Below are 14,161 nucleotides of genomic sequence, written 5' to 3' on the forward strand. Positions count from 1 at the left end.
ACCTTTCTTGTAAATTGTGCATATTCCAGGCTGGTTTAATGAAATTATGTAGAAAGAAAAAAAACCAAGTTCCCAGAATTAAAAAGCTTACACCTTTACTGAAATTAGCTACAGCACTGAGGGAAATGGCCCTTTAAGAAATTTCTCTAGTAATCAATGGAGTATGAATGGAGACCCTTCCATGTGTGACAAGCCAAAAAGCCACTGCACTCACAAAGGATGGGTATCATATCATAACTACAAACTGTATACGAGCTGTGACACTGTATATACCGATTCCAATACTTCTGCAACTTATGGAAGTATTAATCTTCTTTTGGAATTGTTAATAGTCCTGTGCTGCATTCTAAATTATTTTCCCAGTCATTACAAATTTGTGATCTTTTGGGGGGGGGGGGGGAATCACAGGCAGTTAAATCCAGTGAGCACGGCAGACTACCATGATGGAATGCTTCAGAAGAAATTCTTAAATGGAAAATGGAAAGAGCAACATGTGCAGTGCTGTTGTCATTATATAAGTACTAATTCCCTAAAGTTCCCTTTTCCAGCAGTTTTTTCCAAACAGTATCATGCAATAGCTATAGAACTATTTTGTAGTATTCCTGGTTCACTGTTTGAATATGTTGGGCATATTCAAACTGAACAATATACTCATATTGAATATAACAATATTGTTATACTGAATATAACAATATATTCATACTGAACAATGCCCTGAGTCAAAAAATAGCATACACTATATACCATACCATAGCCATACATTCAGGATTTGACACCAGTAACAATGGTAGGGAAAAAAAGTGTGGGTTAGCAGCAGCACATTGATGAAGATCCTGACATGCAAGAACTTGCTGTTTTCTGTGATCATCAGCAAGGATGTGAGTCACAAACTTGGTTTGAAATGTGTTGCAATCCCCAATCTTCTTTCAAAGGAAAAGCAGCCCTCTAAACTTTGCAAACCACTGAAAAGTGCTCAGCCAATATATAGTATTCTCTCCAAAAGTTATTTTTACGATTTCATGGGTTTCTATTGCACTTCTCCCTAATTTGAAACAAAGTTAGATTCAAATTCACTGCTCAATGAAATCACTCATTTTAAAATGCAACAAAACACAAAATACTTTCTATCCAACGTGCACTAATTCAGATTGACTGCAGATAGGCAAGTGATTCATGCATTACTATATCTAGATGAGTTGCTCAACGTGTTGCACTGAGTCACAACTCACTTCAATGGCACAATTTCAAAGTACAAAGCTAATACTTTGTACTTTGAAATTGAGAAAAGTAAAAAGTTCAAATTTTTCGATCACACTAAACTTGACTGAAACACATCACATTTCCAAATCTTGTGTTAAAATAGACTGACGTCATGTCAATCTGTTTTAACACATTTTCCTTAAAATTTAACACATTTTCTTTAACATTTCTGGTTGGGATGCTTAAGGATAAATTTTTATTAAAATTAAAATGTAACTGCACTTCACAAAACCAGCACAAGATGTTTAATAGTTCTCTAACATTAATTGGTAGTTATATCACATGCAGCTACATTTTTTATCAAAGTTGTCAATGCATAGTGTTAGCTTATAATGAACCATTTTGGAGATTAGGCCAATTGCTATTCCCTCAACGTGTTGCACTGAGTCACAACTCACTTGTGACTATATTAATAAATAATATAGTCACATATAGTAACATTATATTAATAAATAATAATAAAAATGATTTTATTAATAAAAAGAAAACTAAGTGCAGATGTGAGAATGACAAATACAAAATAAAGACATAGAACTTGCCATGAACCAGAAACCTTACTAGTATAAAAGCTGAAAAACATCATGCAATATGAAATACATGAAAAACAACACACAGCATAATGCATAATAATAAAAATGATTTTATTAATAAAAAGAAAACTAAGGGCAGATGTGAGAATGACAAATACAAAATGAAGACATAGAACTTGCCATGAACCAGAAACCTTACTAGTATAAAAGCTGAAAAACATCATGCAATATGAAATACATGAAAAACAACACACAGCATAATGTGCCGATATGTGAAAGTAGCCTTTACCTTTCACAATGCAAGGTTATTTGCAAATGTGATCAGTAATAAAAAAAAAAACTAATTATCACATGTGTATCTGTAAACTATCTGATCATATGATTATAAAATTATATTGTCTTTTGAAATAGCAGCAGTGGAGCTAGTCTAAAAAACAAAATTGATAATATAATAAAGCATTCACTGAAAGTATTCTCAATATTTTTACTAGTCAAACCTCACTTTAATGGACTATATGGAAGTAAGGACTCTGCACTAAATATGCACTTATTGTGTGGAGTAGGACTTGAAATTTTGCAAAGTTATATAGTAGTTGTATTGTATTCTTGTATAGTATGGAAATTACAACTTATTCAGTCTGAAGAGATTTCAATAACTTGTTAGAGGTTCAGGTAACTTCCTACTGAGGTCACATGTTCAGCAGGCTGTTTAACTAGTGATAGAGAAAATCTTGCCTCCTTGGCACTTTGTTTTACTGTGAAAATATTTTAACTAATGATAAATACCACCAAACTGAGGCAGTTATGTTACCAAGTCCCATAAAAATGAAGTTTGTTCATTGGATGCTGTCCATTATTTCATTTTTTTTTTTTTTTTAACTAAGCTCCATTAAAGCAAAGGGTTTACTGTATTAAATCTAGTTTCTGAATTCCACCTTTGAGTCAAGTCACAGCTTGCAGATTATGCAGGTATACTTTTCTGCTGTATGCTCTTGTGCTCATTCATAAAATAAACAGCCAACCGGGTTTCTAAACTTTTATTGGTGGTTTCTGCAACGTACAAATCTTACACAGCCACTTAATAAGTGGCATAACCATGAAAGGTGTGGTTTCCTTCAAAGAAGGAATTATACTACTTTCAAGGGTTCTTAATAGTATATCATGGCAGTGGCACCTCAAACAACATGAGGTCTGTCACATGCATAGGTGCAGCATGCTGGCTAACCTCAATTTATTGCCGGTAATCACTCGTAGTTGCCTTAATTAACACCATAATACGAAGAAGTGCAAGACTACTTAATTGGCAATTTGAAAACCCAGCTATTTTTGTTTTCTTCTACAGATCGACACGGTACAGCTTTGTCAGGGGTCCTATGTAAAATATCTACAGATCTCTTGTTCAAATCTAAATCTATACACTACACTTAGACAAGTTGAAAGATAAATCATAACAATAAAGATTTGTATGATTGTGGCTGAAAATTTATGCCATAATCCAGTTATATAACTCACTCTTCCAATAACTTGATGGATGCTTTTGGCTTTTGAAATTGTGCAGTCTAACTCTCAAATAATTACCTTTCAAAATATTCCACTGTTTCATTTTTTATTTTTACACACACACATATATATATATATATATATATATTTATTTATGTATATACAAATATTTCCTGTTATTTCTGAGATTTCACAAAAATTCGTATTTTCAAATTATATTTTCCTATAAACTATCTTTTACCAGCTCTCTTTCTCTCTCTCTCTCCTTCTCATATACTACATAACTCCTCCAAAGAGCTTATGCACCCAAAAAACAACAATATATATATGTACATGTGTGTGTACATATGTATATATATATATAACAACACATTTTAGATAGTAAACTTTCCACAACACATCCAGCAAATTTTACACACCAGTTCACCATTTTTACCTTACCATTTCAAATACTGCAAAATTGTTGTGTCCCAAAATAATCTAAACATTTGAGTAACTTGACAGTTTCTATGTTTATGAAGCACTGTAAAGTGCAGTTTTATACTGAACAAATTTATAAATGTTTAAAAACTCTGCAGTTTGAATAGCTATTTGTAACTCCAATTGAACATTACTTGCAACAATTATACAACTAAAGCACACAGTGTGTAGTATTCAAGAGCACACTAACTAGAGCTGGACAACTTTTGTTATAGTAAACAAGAGATAAATTACTGTATAGGTTTTATATACATCTTTAGGCCTGAAGTTCTAATAAATGTGGCAACACTTTATATATGTCTGTCTGCCTACCATACAGAAGCAAAGCCAGTGGTTCCTGAAACTTATATGATAGAATAAAAAAATTTTAAATAGTTTCTTTCAATTAACAGCATTAAGCATACACTACACAAATTTCTACACTTGTTTCTCTCAGATAAAATATAAACTTCTGAAATGTCTATGGTGTAGAGAATAGAAAGAAATTGTAAATTATTCTTCTTATTATCTACACATTCAATAAATATCACCATGAATGATAAACTGTTTGAAGAAAATGCAAAAAATTTAATTTTAACAAAAATCTTGATTTTTCTGTTGGACTTCAAAATAATCTTCAACATTTCACGATGAGAGGAATGTGTCCTTAACTGTTAAACAAACACAAGTGAAAAAAAATAATAAAAAATAAACTTGCTTTTGGTATAAATACCACTTATACAGTATGGTCCATGTAAAGAGAGAAAAAAAAATGAGAATACAAAAGAGAGAGAGAGGAGGAGGAGGAGGAGGAAGGGAATGTAGGTGACACAAAGCTAAAGGCATTTTAGACAACTATTAATCAACTAACAGCTCAAAATGTACACTGCCCAACCTATCTGCTCGATCATGAATTACATTTTTTGCCCATGCCTTGCATTCAATGTTAATCAGCACTCCAGCTGTAACCTCCTTAAAGAAAACAAATACAAAAGGAGAAGCATATCCTGGCTGGTTGGTGAAAGGAAAATAATATATTGGTATGCCTTGGGATGGAGTGAATTCCAAAGCTCCTATGTTATCTTTATCAGCAGAATTCTGAAAGAAAAAAATAATAATAAATAAATAAATAAAAAAAAAAAAAAAAAAAAATTAAAAAAAAATAAAAAAAAAAAAAATATATATATATATATAAAACAAGTGAAGAAATTAATGACAAAATCTTTTTTATACCAATTTCATATCACCAGTGTTAATTTTAATTGAAGAAAAAAATAAAGTAAAAAAAAAAATTAGTAATTTATTTTTATAGCGGTATTTTTATACTTATTATTTAAAATACATAAAATATTATCAGCAACTATGGTATATACTTGCTTGCTAAATTGCTGGGTGTACAACACAAACCAATAAAAGGCAGTTATACATAAAAACTACCAAAAGTTGGGTAAAGATACTTCAGCTCATATTTTACATATACTTAAAGCCAATCATAGTAAGTTAAGTATAGGTAGCCCTCGATTTACGTCGCGGTTAGGTTCCTGCGGGGAAAAGCGCAAATGGAACCCTTTATATAACGGAGTCAATCGGAAATCACAGGGTTAGGTTCCGGGCACCAAATATTTTACCTACCACTTTGCATCGATATTTTTATTTTATTAGCATTCTTCATAGCTGTGGTAATAGTCGATGGGGGCATATTCATAGCCCTACACACATTAGGGCAGCTTTTACCAGATTCCATCCTCCGAATATTGCACTAGGATTCAATGAACTTCTTTTACCAGACATGGTGTTTCTTTATTCTATTAAATTAAAAACTTTATAATACGATTGGCAAAAACTGCACACAACTATCAACTATCATAACTATCAAGTAGGGCTAAAAAAATAAATAAATAAATAAATAAATAAAACTTCAATTCATGTCATTAAACATGGATATGATGACCAGATATATTATTCTTTGAGTATTTCCATTATTTTGCCAATGTTGTTGTTGTTGTTTGGTTTTTAGGAGCATTAGCAACTAAGGCCATATTGCTCCGGGGATATGCGGTGGTCAATCCCTGACCTTTCCGTATCCTCCGTATTTGGTGATCATGGGCTCGAATCCCGGTCTAATCAAGAAGCGTGTGCTATGCACTGCTGCTCCTGCCCACCTGGCTACGGAGGTGCCATTTTGCCAATATCCTGCATATTTTTTACTTCTAATAACAATTTTCCTTCATTTTTTGTTCTCTCTCTCTCTCTCTCTACTAATATGAGATTCTCTTTATTCAGTTAAATATGAATGAAAGAGCATCCCCCATTTTTAGTGGCACTCACAAACCTAGCAATGTGGGAAATAGACAAGCGTATGCAGAGTTAAAACAAAAACGAGAGCCCTATGCATGGCATCATGAAATGTAGGGACCATGACCAGAAGTAGAAAATTTATAGACGTATGAAAAGGAGAGAGGTACAGATAACATGTGTGCAGGAAACAAGATGGAATAGAGCAAGATCAAGAGAAATTTGTTTCAAGCTGATTTATTTTGGGACAAAGGCAAGAAGATATGGAGTGATAGTATAAAAATAAATGAAGGACGACGTAGAAATGAAGACAGTAAGCGATAGTGATTTCAGTAAAACTGAGAATTGGCACAGATCAAATAATCATAGTCAATGCACATGAACTGCAGCATGGGCATGAAGGGAAGATGAAAAAGAAATTTTGCCAGGATATGGATAGCCTGTTGCAGAACCTAGATAAGAAAGAAAAAGTGATAGTGGAAGGAAACATGAATGTGCTGCATGTAGTTAGGGACAGGTCAGGATACGAAAGAATATAGGAAGGACAAGGGTATGGGACCAGAGATGAGGAAGATATGGCATATGACCTGGCAGTAGTGAATGCCTTCTTCAGAAAAAGGAAGAACACAAAATTACTTATAAGAGTAGGAGAAGGAGCACATAAATCAATTACTTTTAGGTGAATTGGAATTAGATAAAATCAAAGATTGTAAGGTCATACAAGGAGAGTGTTTAGCAGTGCCACACAGGATACCAGTAATGGAGATGGTAATAGTTAGGATGACAGACAGAGAAAACATTAAATGGTGGAACCTGAAAGGAGAACTTAAAGAGATAATAGGCCCACAGCTAAAAGAACTGAAGACCCAGGAGCATGACAAAAATGATGAATGGGAGACATTGTAAGAGCATGTAAGTGAGGAGAGCTGCAGAGATACTGGAAGTTCCAAACAGAAGCAGTAGAAGGGTGAAATAAAGAAACGAGTCTTTATTTCAAAATAAAGAAGACCCAGAAATTGAAATTTCAGAAATACAGGAAGATAAAGAATGGTATAAAAAAGTAAAGGAAATGATGAAAAAGAAGATTGAAGAAATGAAGGCAAGAACACAAGGGCAGTTACATGAAAAGTTAGACTCAGGAAGGGCAGGGTATAAAAGGATATACAAGACTGTACAGTGCAGACCAAAAGATATGACAGTTATGAAAAACATATTAAGGACAGGACTGGACACATTCTATACCAGAAACAGGAAATATGTGAAAGAATATTTTAAAGAGCTCTTCAATGAATAAAACAAAAAAGGAAGACAGAAGAGGTAAGCAGGAATGGTAGAAAGTCAAGAAGAAATCCAACAAGTACTCACAAAAATGAAAATAAATAAAGCAGGAGGACCACATGGATGGCATACATACTGGTAAAAGTCTGGAAAATATTAGGAAGAAGAGGGTTCAGTGGCCCACACATTTCTTCAATAAGCGATGAGCGGAGAAGAAGTGAGCAACAGAAAATGAGATACAAGTTTGTAGTAATTACCATGGCACCAGCTAACTAGTCAGATGATACAGATTTATGGAAGGAGTGAACACAGCGTCAGCACTGTGGATGATGAAGGAAAACGGAAACAACAATAATTATACATGCATTTTTGACTTAGAAAAAGGAATATCACAGAGTTCCAAGAGAAATGAGAAAGCAAGGAATATCAGAAGTACGTTAGAGTGGCAATGGACAAGGATAACAGTAATTAGCTGAGGATCAGACCACCAGTAAAAGAATTCCACTATTTTGATATCACAGGAAACGGTGATGCTGGCAAGGATGCATGGCAGCAAGGACTGGCCAACATTAAAGGACTGTGCAGAAAATGCAAACTACAGAAATGACAATGTTGTGATGAATATGTGGGGTAACCAAAAAAGATCAGACAAAGAATGAGTATGGAGGGGAGGTTTGAGAATAGCACCCATTTGGGGTAAATTAAGGGAAAATAGATTCAGGTGGTATGGATGCACAGAGGACAGACAAAGACTATACTGGAAACAGGATTGTAGAAATGGAAGTTAGTGAGAAAAAAAAGAGAAGGGGTAGGGGAACAGAAAAAATATGGAGGATAAAGAAAAAGCAGCTGACCCCAGTACCATATGGGATGAAAGCTAAGGAGGAGGAAGAAGAATAATACTGGGTACAATAAGTTTTATTTCTATTTTTGTTATAAGTACATTTTTTTTTTTTTTTTTTTTTTTTAATGAAAACCCCAAACACGAGAAGTATTAGAACTTATAGTACTTAGTACCATGCTTGGGTTAATAAATTAAAATTTTGGTTAAATAATTACAATATAGATTGAAATAAATGTTGATAGTATCCTCTCCTTCCCAAATGAAATCTTTGGGAAGGAGAGTATACTATTTTCATCATGTCTGATGAAACTTGACATGATGTTTGTTATCGTTGAAATTTCTGACTTGATAATGACTTTTAATTCTTCCAATACGTGAAGGTTGTTAGTGTATACTACTCTATTTAATTGTTCTGAAAAATAAATATCTGGAGATCATGGATGTTTAATTATGAACATGTAGTGTACCTGGGCAACAATGTGCTGCCTTTGTTGTTAACAAATCAATACTAATAGTGTTTAATAAATGACCTATTATACATGGGATTCATTGTTTAAAACACTACCCATCAGTAACTGAAAACTAACATAAAACATCTGGGGATGATGTGGTACTGTAGCAGTTAGAATAAAATTCCATTGAACAGTCAATAATAAATAAAAATTTAACACTTAATATTTTGAAGGATAATCGATAACAATTAATTTATTAATTGTCATTAATAAATTGTCACCCACAATGACAATTTATTCTCACTAGATGTTACCTCATTATACACGAATGTAAACGTTGAATACACATTAGATATTATTTGGGATATGTTAAATAAAAACTCGACACCGATTAATTATACGAAGCTACTCATTAAGGAAATTTTTCACTTAATTAAACTGTTAGTTGAAGCTAACTACATCACCTTTCGAGACAAGGTATACAAACAAATTTTTGGATTACCAATGGGTTTGAGCTTAAGTGGCTTAATCAGAGATCTATCTCTCAACGATTGAACAGATACATTTGACACCTTTTCGAACCCGTATCACATACTATGGGAGGTATTTAGATGATGTTCTAGTTATTACTGATAGTAATACTATCCAAGACATCTTACATTGGTTTAATAATACATTCTAGACTGAAATTTACATTGGAAAGGGAAGATACGGATACTAAGTCATTAAACTTTCTAAATTTCACGCTTACCCGGGACTCGAATAAAATACAATTTAGCATCTATTGAAAACCTACAAACACCGGTATGCTTCTACATTATAATAGCTATCACCCGTTCACCTACAAAAGATCGATTATCTTTAATCAATTTCTTAATGCCTATAAATATTCAACGATGGAATCTGCTTTGGACTCAGAAATACAAATATTAACTAGCAGATTCTTAAACAGGGGTTATTCCATTACCACAATAAACCGAATTAGGGTACAAGCTAAGGATAGGATACAAAATACTACACCAATCAACAATAGTACAACAGTAATATACAACAAATCAACAAATAGTACAATATTACAATAGTAATATCAAAAAATACTTTATTTCTGTCCCATATGTTGAACAGTGGCTCAAACAGCTTAACAGATTCTTTAAAGATACCGAATTTAAAATTGTAGCTAGGCCAATACAGAAGTTACACACTATACTGAACAATCGCTCGGATCTTTCAGCGTTCACAACACAAATTAATGATCTGGTATACAACATTTCTTGCGGTGATTGCGACTCGTCTTATCAGGGTTCGACCCGTTTTTCTCTTAATATTCGTGTAAATCAACATGAAGCCTCAGTTCGTGCTTCTCGTTCAGCAGCGTCAGAATTAGCCTTTCGTGCCATTAACGAAAAACATACTTTTTTATTTAACGAAGCCAAAATACTTAACGTTCAACGTAATTATATGCGACTATTAATTGCAGAAACCGTTGAAATTAAATTACACGAGAATTCTGTTAATGTTCAGCGGCCATATTTGATCTCCGATGTGTGGACCTTTACGCGCATGCGCGAAGACAAATAATCTCTATTTAAGTAACAGGTTTAACCCGATTCGGTAATTTTCATTCCTGTGATCACGACATACGGTCGAAAAGCGTTGTCAGCTTCAGGAAGAAAAATCGTTTTGAATATTTTCGTTAGATTCTTTTGATTGCGTTAATTTGATTTTTAATTGTTTTAAATTAATTTTTTTAATTTTTAATTATTTATATTTTGCTCTAATGTACCGGTAAGTTGTCGATTTTTTTGTTTTTTCCGTTTTAATTTCTGGAGGGTATCATACAGAAGTGTTCTACGCACTATATTGAGGTAAACTCCTCTTATTATTTTACTTATATATTTTACTTATACATTTTTCTTATATATTTTACTAATATATGAATTATAAGAGGCAGAATCCAGAAAATTTGTGACGACAACTACAAGACTCATTTTAAACCTCCATCTCATATTGAAAATGTTTAATACAAGGATTTATGATGGTTAACAATAACTAGTTGGGTCCTCATATTCATTATATACTGTCCAGTGAATTAAAGAAATGAAAGCTAAAATAATTAATAATTTCTTTCATTAACATTCAAAATAATACATTGTTTTTAAAAATATTAACACTTACTTCGCCCTCACATGTTATCCAAATATGCTGGTCATCATATACCTCTTTAAGAGATGCAGGCATATTTTCAGGTAACTCATTAGCCTGGTAGGGCTCAGGTATCCAACCATATATCTAAATATAATGAACAATATTTAACTTAATATTGATATAAAAGAGAAGAATATGGCACTAAGAACTAATTTATTCATACACATAAAAGATAATAGTCTAATCCAGTGGCTCCCAAAGTACTGAGATCTACAGACCCTTCAAAAATAAAAAAAGTTTGTGGACCCCTACATACATAGGTGTGTGTGTGTGTGTGTGTGTGTGTGTGTGTGTGTGTGTGTGTGTGTGTGTGTGTGTGTGTGTGTGTGTGTGTGCGCGCGCGCGCGCCCCCCCTTCTAAACCTTTAGCAGACCCTCTGGAACTGGTATATGGACTCCCACGGTCCACAGACCCCAATTTGGGAAATGCTGGTCTAATCCATTAAACAATACAATCCAATAACTCCTGAAATCTTTTACTTTTATAAATGTTATAGCACTTTTCTAAATTTTCAAAAAAAAAAAAAAAAAAAGTTAAGAAAATTAAACAGAGAATTTGTATTATTTAGGGACAAAGGTGTGTGAAAGAACTCTTGGTTGCACAATAGAAAACTTTCCCATCTCAATTATTCACTACCTTAACAATCAAACTGCATGGATGTCTGTGCCTCATTCATTTTTTTTCAACAAATTAATACAGCATAAACTGAGCAATTATTATAATTAAAAAAATTATTATTCTATTCAATTTAACACTGAAAAACTTAGCTATAACAAACAATAGTTTGATATCTTTCAAATATGAAGCAGATTCTGCTGCAAGGAGTTTAAAAATGTACAGCTGTACATTCAAAGTTAGCGGTCTTTTTATTTTTTTAGCGGAAACTTTTGACCAACTAATTTAATTTTTTAAAAAAATGCACATTTCCTGCTTATTTCCATGAAGCTCACAATTACTGTACTCCTTATAAACATGAAATTTCTGTGAGTAAGTATCTATATTTGCTTTTTTGGCTGAAATATTGCCATATCTGTGCTTCTTATAATTCAGCCCAAACTGAATACAGTAGAACCTCAAAAATTCTGTACTTTTTTCTAGAATATTTCTCATAGGGTAGTTAACCATACAAGGACAGAAAGAAAAACAGGATAGGCAGACTTAAAAAAAAAAAATATATATATATATATATATATATATATATATATATATATATATATATATATATATATCACTATAGGTGCCAGATTTAGGATTTATTTTCAAATTAATAATTTCCAAACACCAATTTTTTTATTTTACATAAACTGGTTATTATGTATTTTCAATGCATCAAATCATTCATTTATACTAGTACAGTACTTAATATGCATGGAGTTTTTTAGGTGATTTGATTGCTGAAATCATATTGCACTATTTATACTTCATATTAAAAAATATCATATGATCACAACACCCATATCACCGACAGCATTCAAACCTGCAACCTTCATTTCTTAGGCATATATTATCCACTTTACCCAGCTGGCAAGTAATGGGTTAACATTTTGGCTTAATATTGGCAGCTATTACTCTGTAGAAATTATTGGGATCAGAGCCATTGTATTATCAAATAAAAATAATGAATTACCCATGGATACTTAGAAATATATAAGCTTCAAAAAAAAAAAAAAAAAAAAAAAAACTGAATTTTCAAAAATGTGGTATGTGCTAGGTCTCAAAGGATGCTAGATTTATGAGGTTCTAATGTATTACTAGGGTTGGTGCTCTCTCTCTGCCCTTGCAGACCTGCAAGGGAAAGGTGTTTTGAATGGGAACTGATAATGATTGAGGGCAGAGTTTTCAAAGCAGGGACAACAGAGAGATAGTGTCACCCACACAGCACAATGCTTACCCATTTAAATCATAAAGGAACTTTTGGCGAGAGTAAGATGCATATAATATTCCTGCTGATGCCAGCCAAAGGGAAAGTAAAGCTTGAAAAAGTCTAACGAGACAGCATATCTCTTCTTTGCCAACTTACAGTTTGTCAACAGTAATGCTAATTTTAAGGAAATAGTCTGCCTACATATAAAATTGGTATTGCTATGAGTGTTTAAGGGCACAGGGGCAGCATAGGCCAAAATGTGCCAACATATAAAATGACTGAAAGAAATTTCAGAAGTGAAATATCGCATATGCTAGAGAGATGTCTCTTTTTTCCAGTTTAAAGTAATCACATACCTTCATTTCTTCACCTTCTTTTATGAGGGTCTGTCTAATTAAGTGCTGAAGGAAGTTGTGCCTAGTATATAAAAAGAGAAATGAAAATACCTGGGAAGAAGTAGAATAAGAAATTCGACTGCTGATGCACCATCCATCTATCTCTTCAGGGCACTGGGATGAGTAGCTACAGCAGCCTTCATTAGGACTTCATTTTAATTTTTCTTTAAACTCACCAAGTTCATGATAACTTTAAACTGATAAAGAAGACATCATTTCATTGGCATTTTGGAGTATGTCTCTTTTTTGTCAATTCTAAGTTGACAAAGAGAGACATACTATCTTGGTTGACTTTATCAAATGTCACTTCCTATTTGACTGGCAACAGAAAGAATTTTACATATTTATCTATTTGCATCTTTTACTTATGGAAGGTGGAGTGAAGGCTGGCTCACAGTACGAGCAATTAGGACACGCTTCATAAACTAGAAGTTTCCAGTGTGCGATGAGGAGAAACTATCACTGTGGCTAAGTTCAGTACTATGGCATGACACTGCCTGGGCCAACCAATGTGAGAATCATGAATGTGCCTGAGTGTGAAGTTAGGGCTGGTAGCTGTCATGGATGCAAGAAGTACCTGTTATTGTCCTTGCCGAACAAGGAAATTTACACTGGTTTTATGTTCAACTTCCAGTGTTGCATTTGATGGTGAGAACGGTAATATTTTCTTGTTTAAAACACTTCCATTTTTACAAAAGTTTAAGTTCTTTAGTGGTCCTAAAGTTTAAAAATAGTTGAGAACCATTGCTACAATTTAATTTACTTAATATGATGATAGAACCAGAATTTTTGCATAATAAAACTTCTACTGATATACATGGAAAATAATATCAGCTAAGGTAAAGAAAGCCAACACGAACACAGCAAACTTAGGGAAACTTACCGGACAAACTGGTTTGCTGCTACTGCAGTTTCTCCCTGCAATCTTGATAAACAGATGGTGCGTGTTATTGGTAGCGGCAGTAGAAGTTGAAAATGATATACTGATTGACATGTAGGCATGACAGACAATGTAATGATTAGTTTTTTCTCATTATTAAAAGCAGATTATTGGAGTTCATGAGTGTTTTTCCTATTAA

General features: G+C 33.2%; 1 protein-coding gene across 1 annotated transcript in view; it reads right to left on the bottom strand.

Moving 5' to 3' along the window:
- Positions 1–3,425: 3,425 nt before the first annotated feature.
- Positions 3,426–14,161, bottom strand: part of nrv3 (sodium/potassium-transporting ATPase subunit nervana 3) — a 101,293-nt gene continuing 90,557 nt past the window's right edge. Inside the window, exons 6-7 of the mRNA XM_090375926.1 lie at positions 10,794–10,907; positions 3,426–4,847 (exon numbers count right to left, since the gene is read on the bottom strand). Coding sequence (XP_090232052.1) covers positions 4,608–4,847; positions 10,794–10,907 — 354 coding nt within the window. The 3' untranslated portion in view covers positions 3,426–4,607. The remainder of the gene's footprint in view (positions 4,848–10,793; positions 10,908–14,161) is intronic.

Source organism: Mastigoproctus giganteus, chromosome 6 (assembly GCF_048544385.1).
Source record: "Mastigoproctus giganteus isolate SK-2022 chromosome 6, ASM4854438v1, whole genome shotgun sequence".
NCBI classification, from domain to species: Eukaryota; Metazoa; Arthropoda; class Arachnida; order Uropygi; family Thelyphonidae; genus Mastigoproctus; species Mastigoproctus giganteus.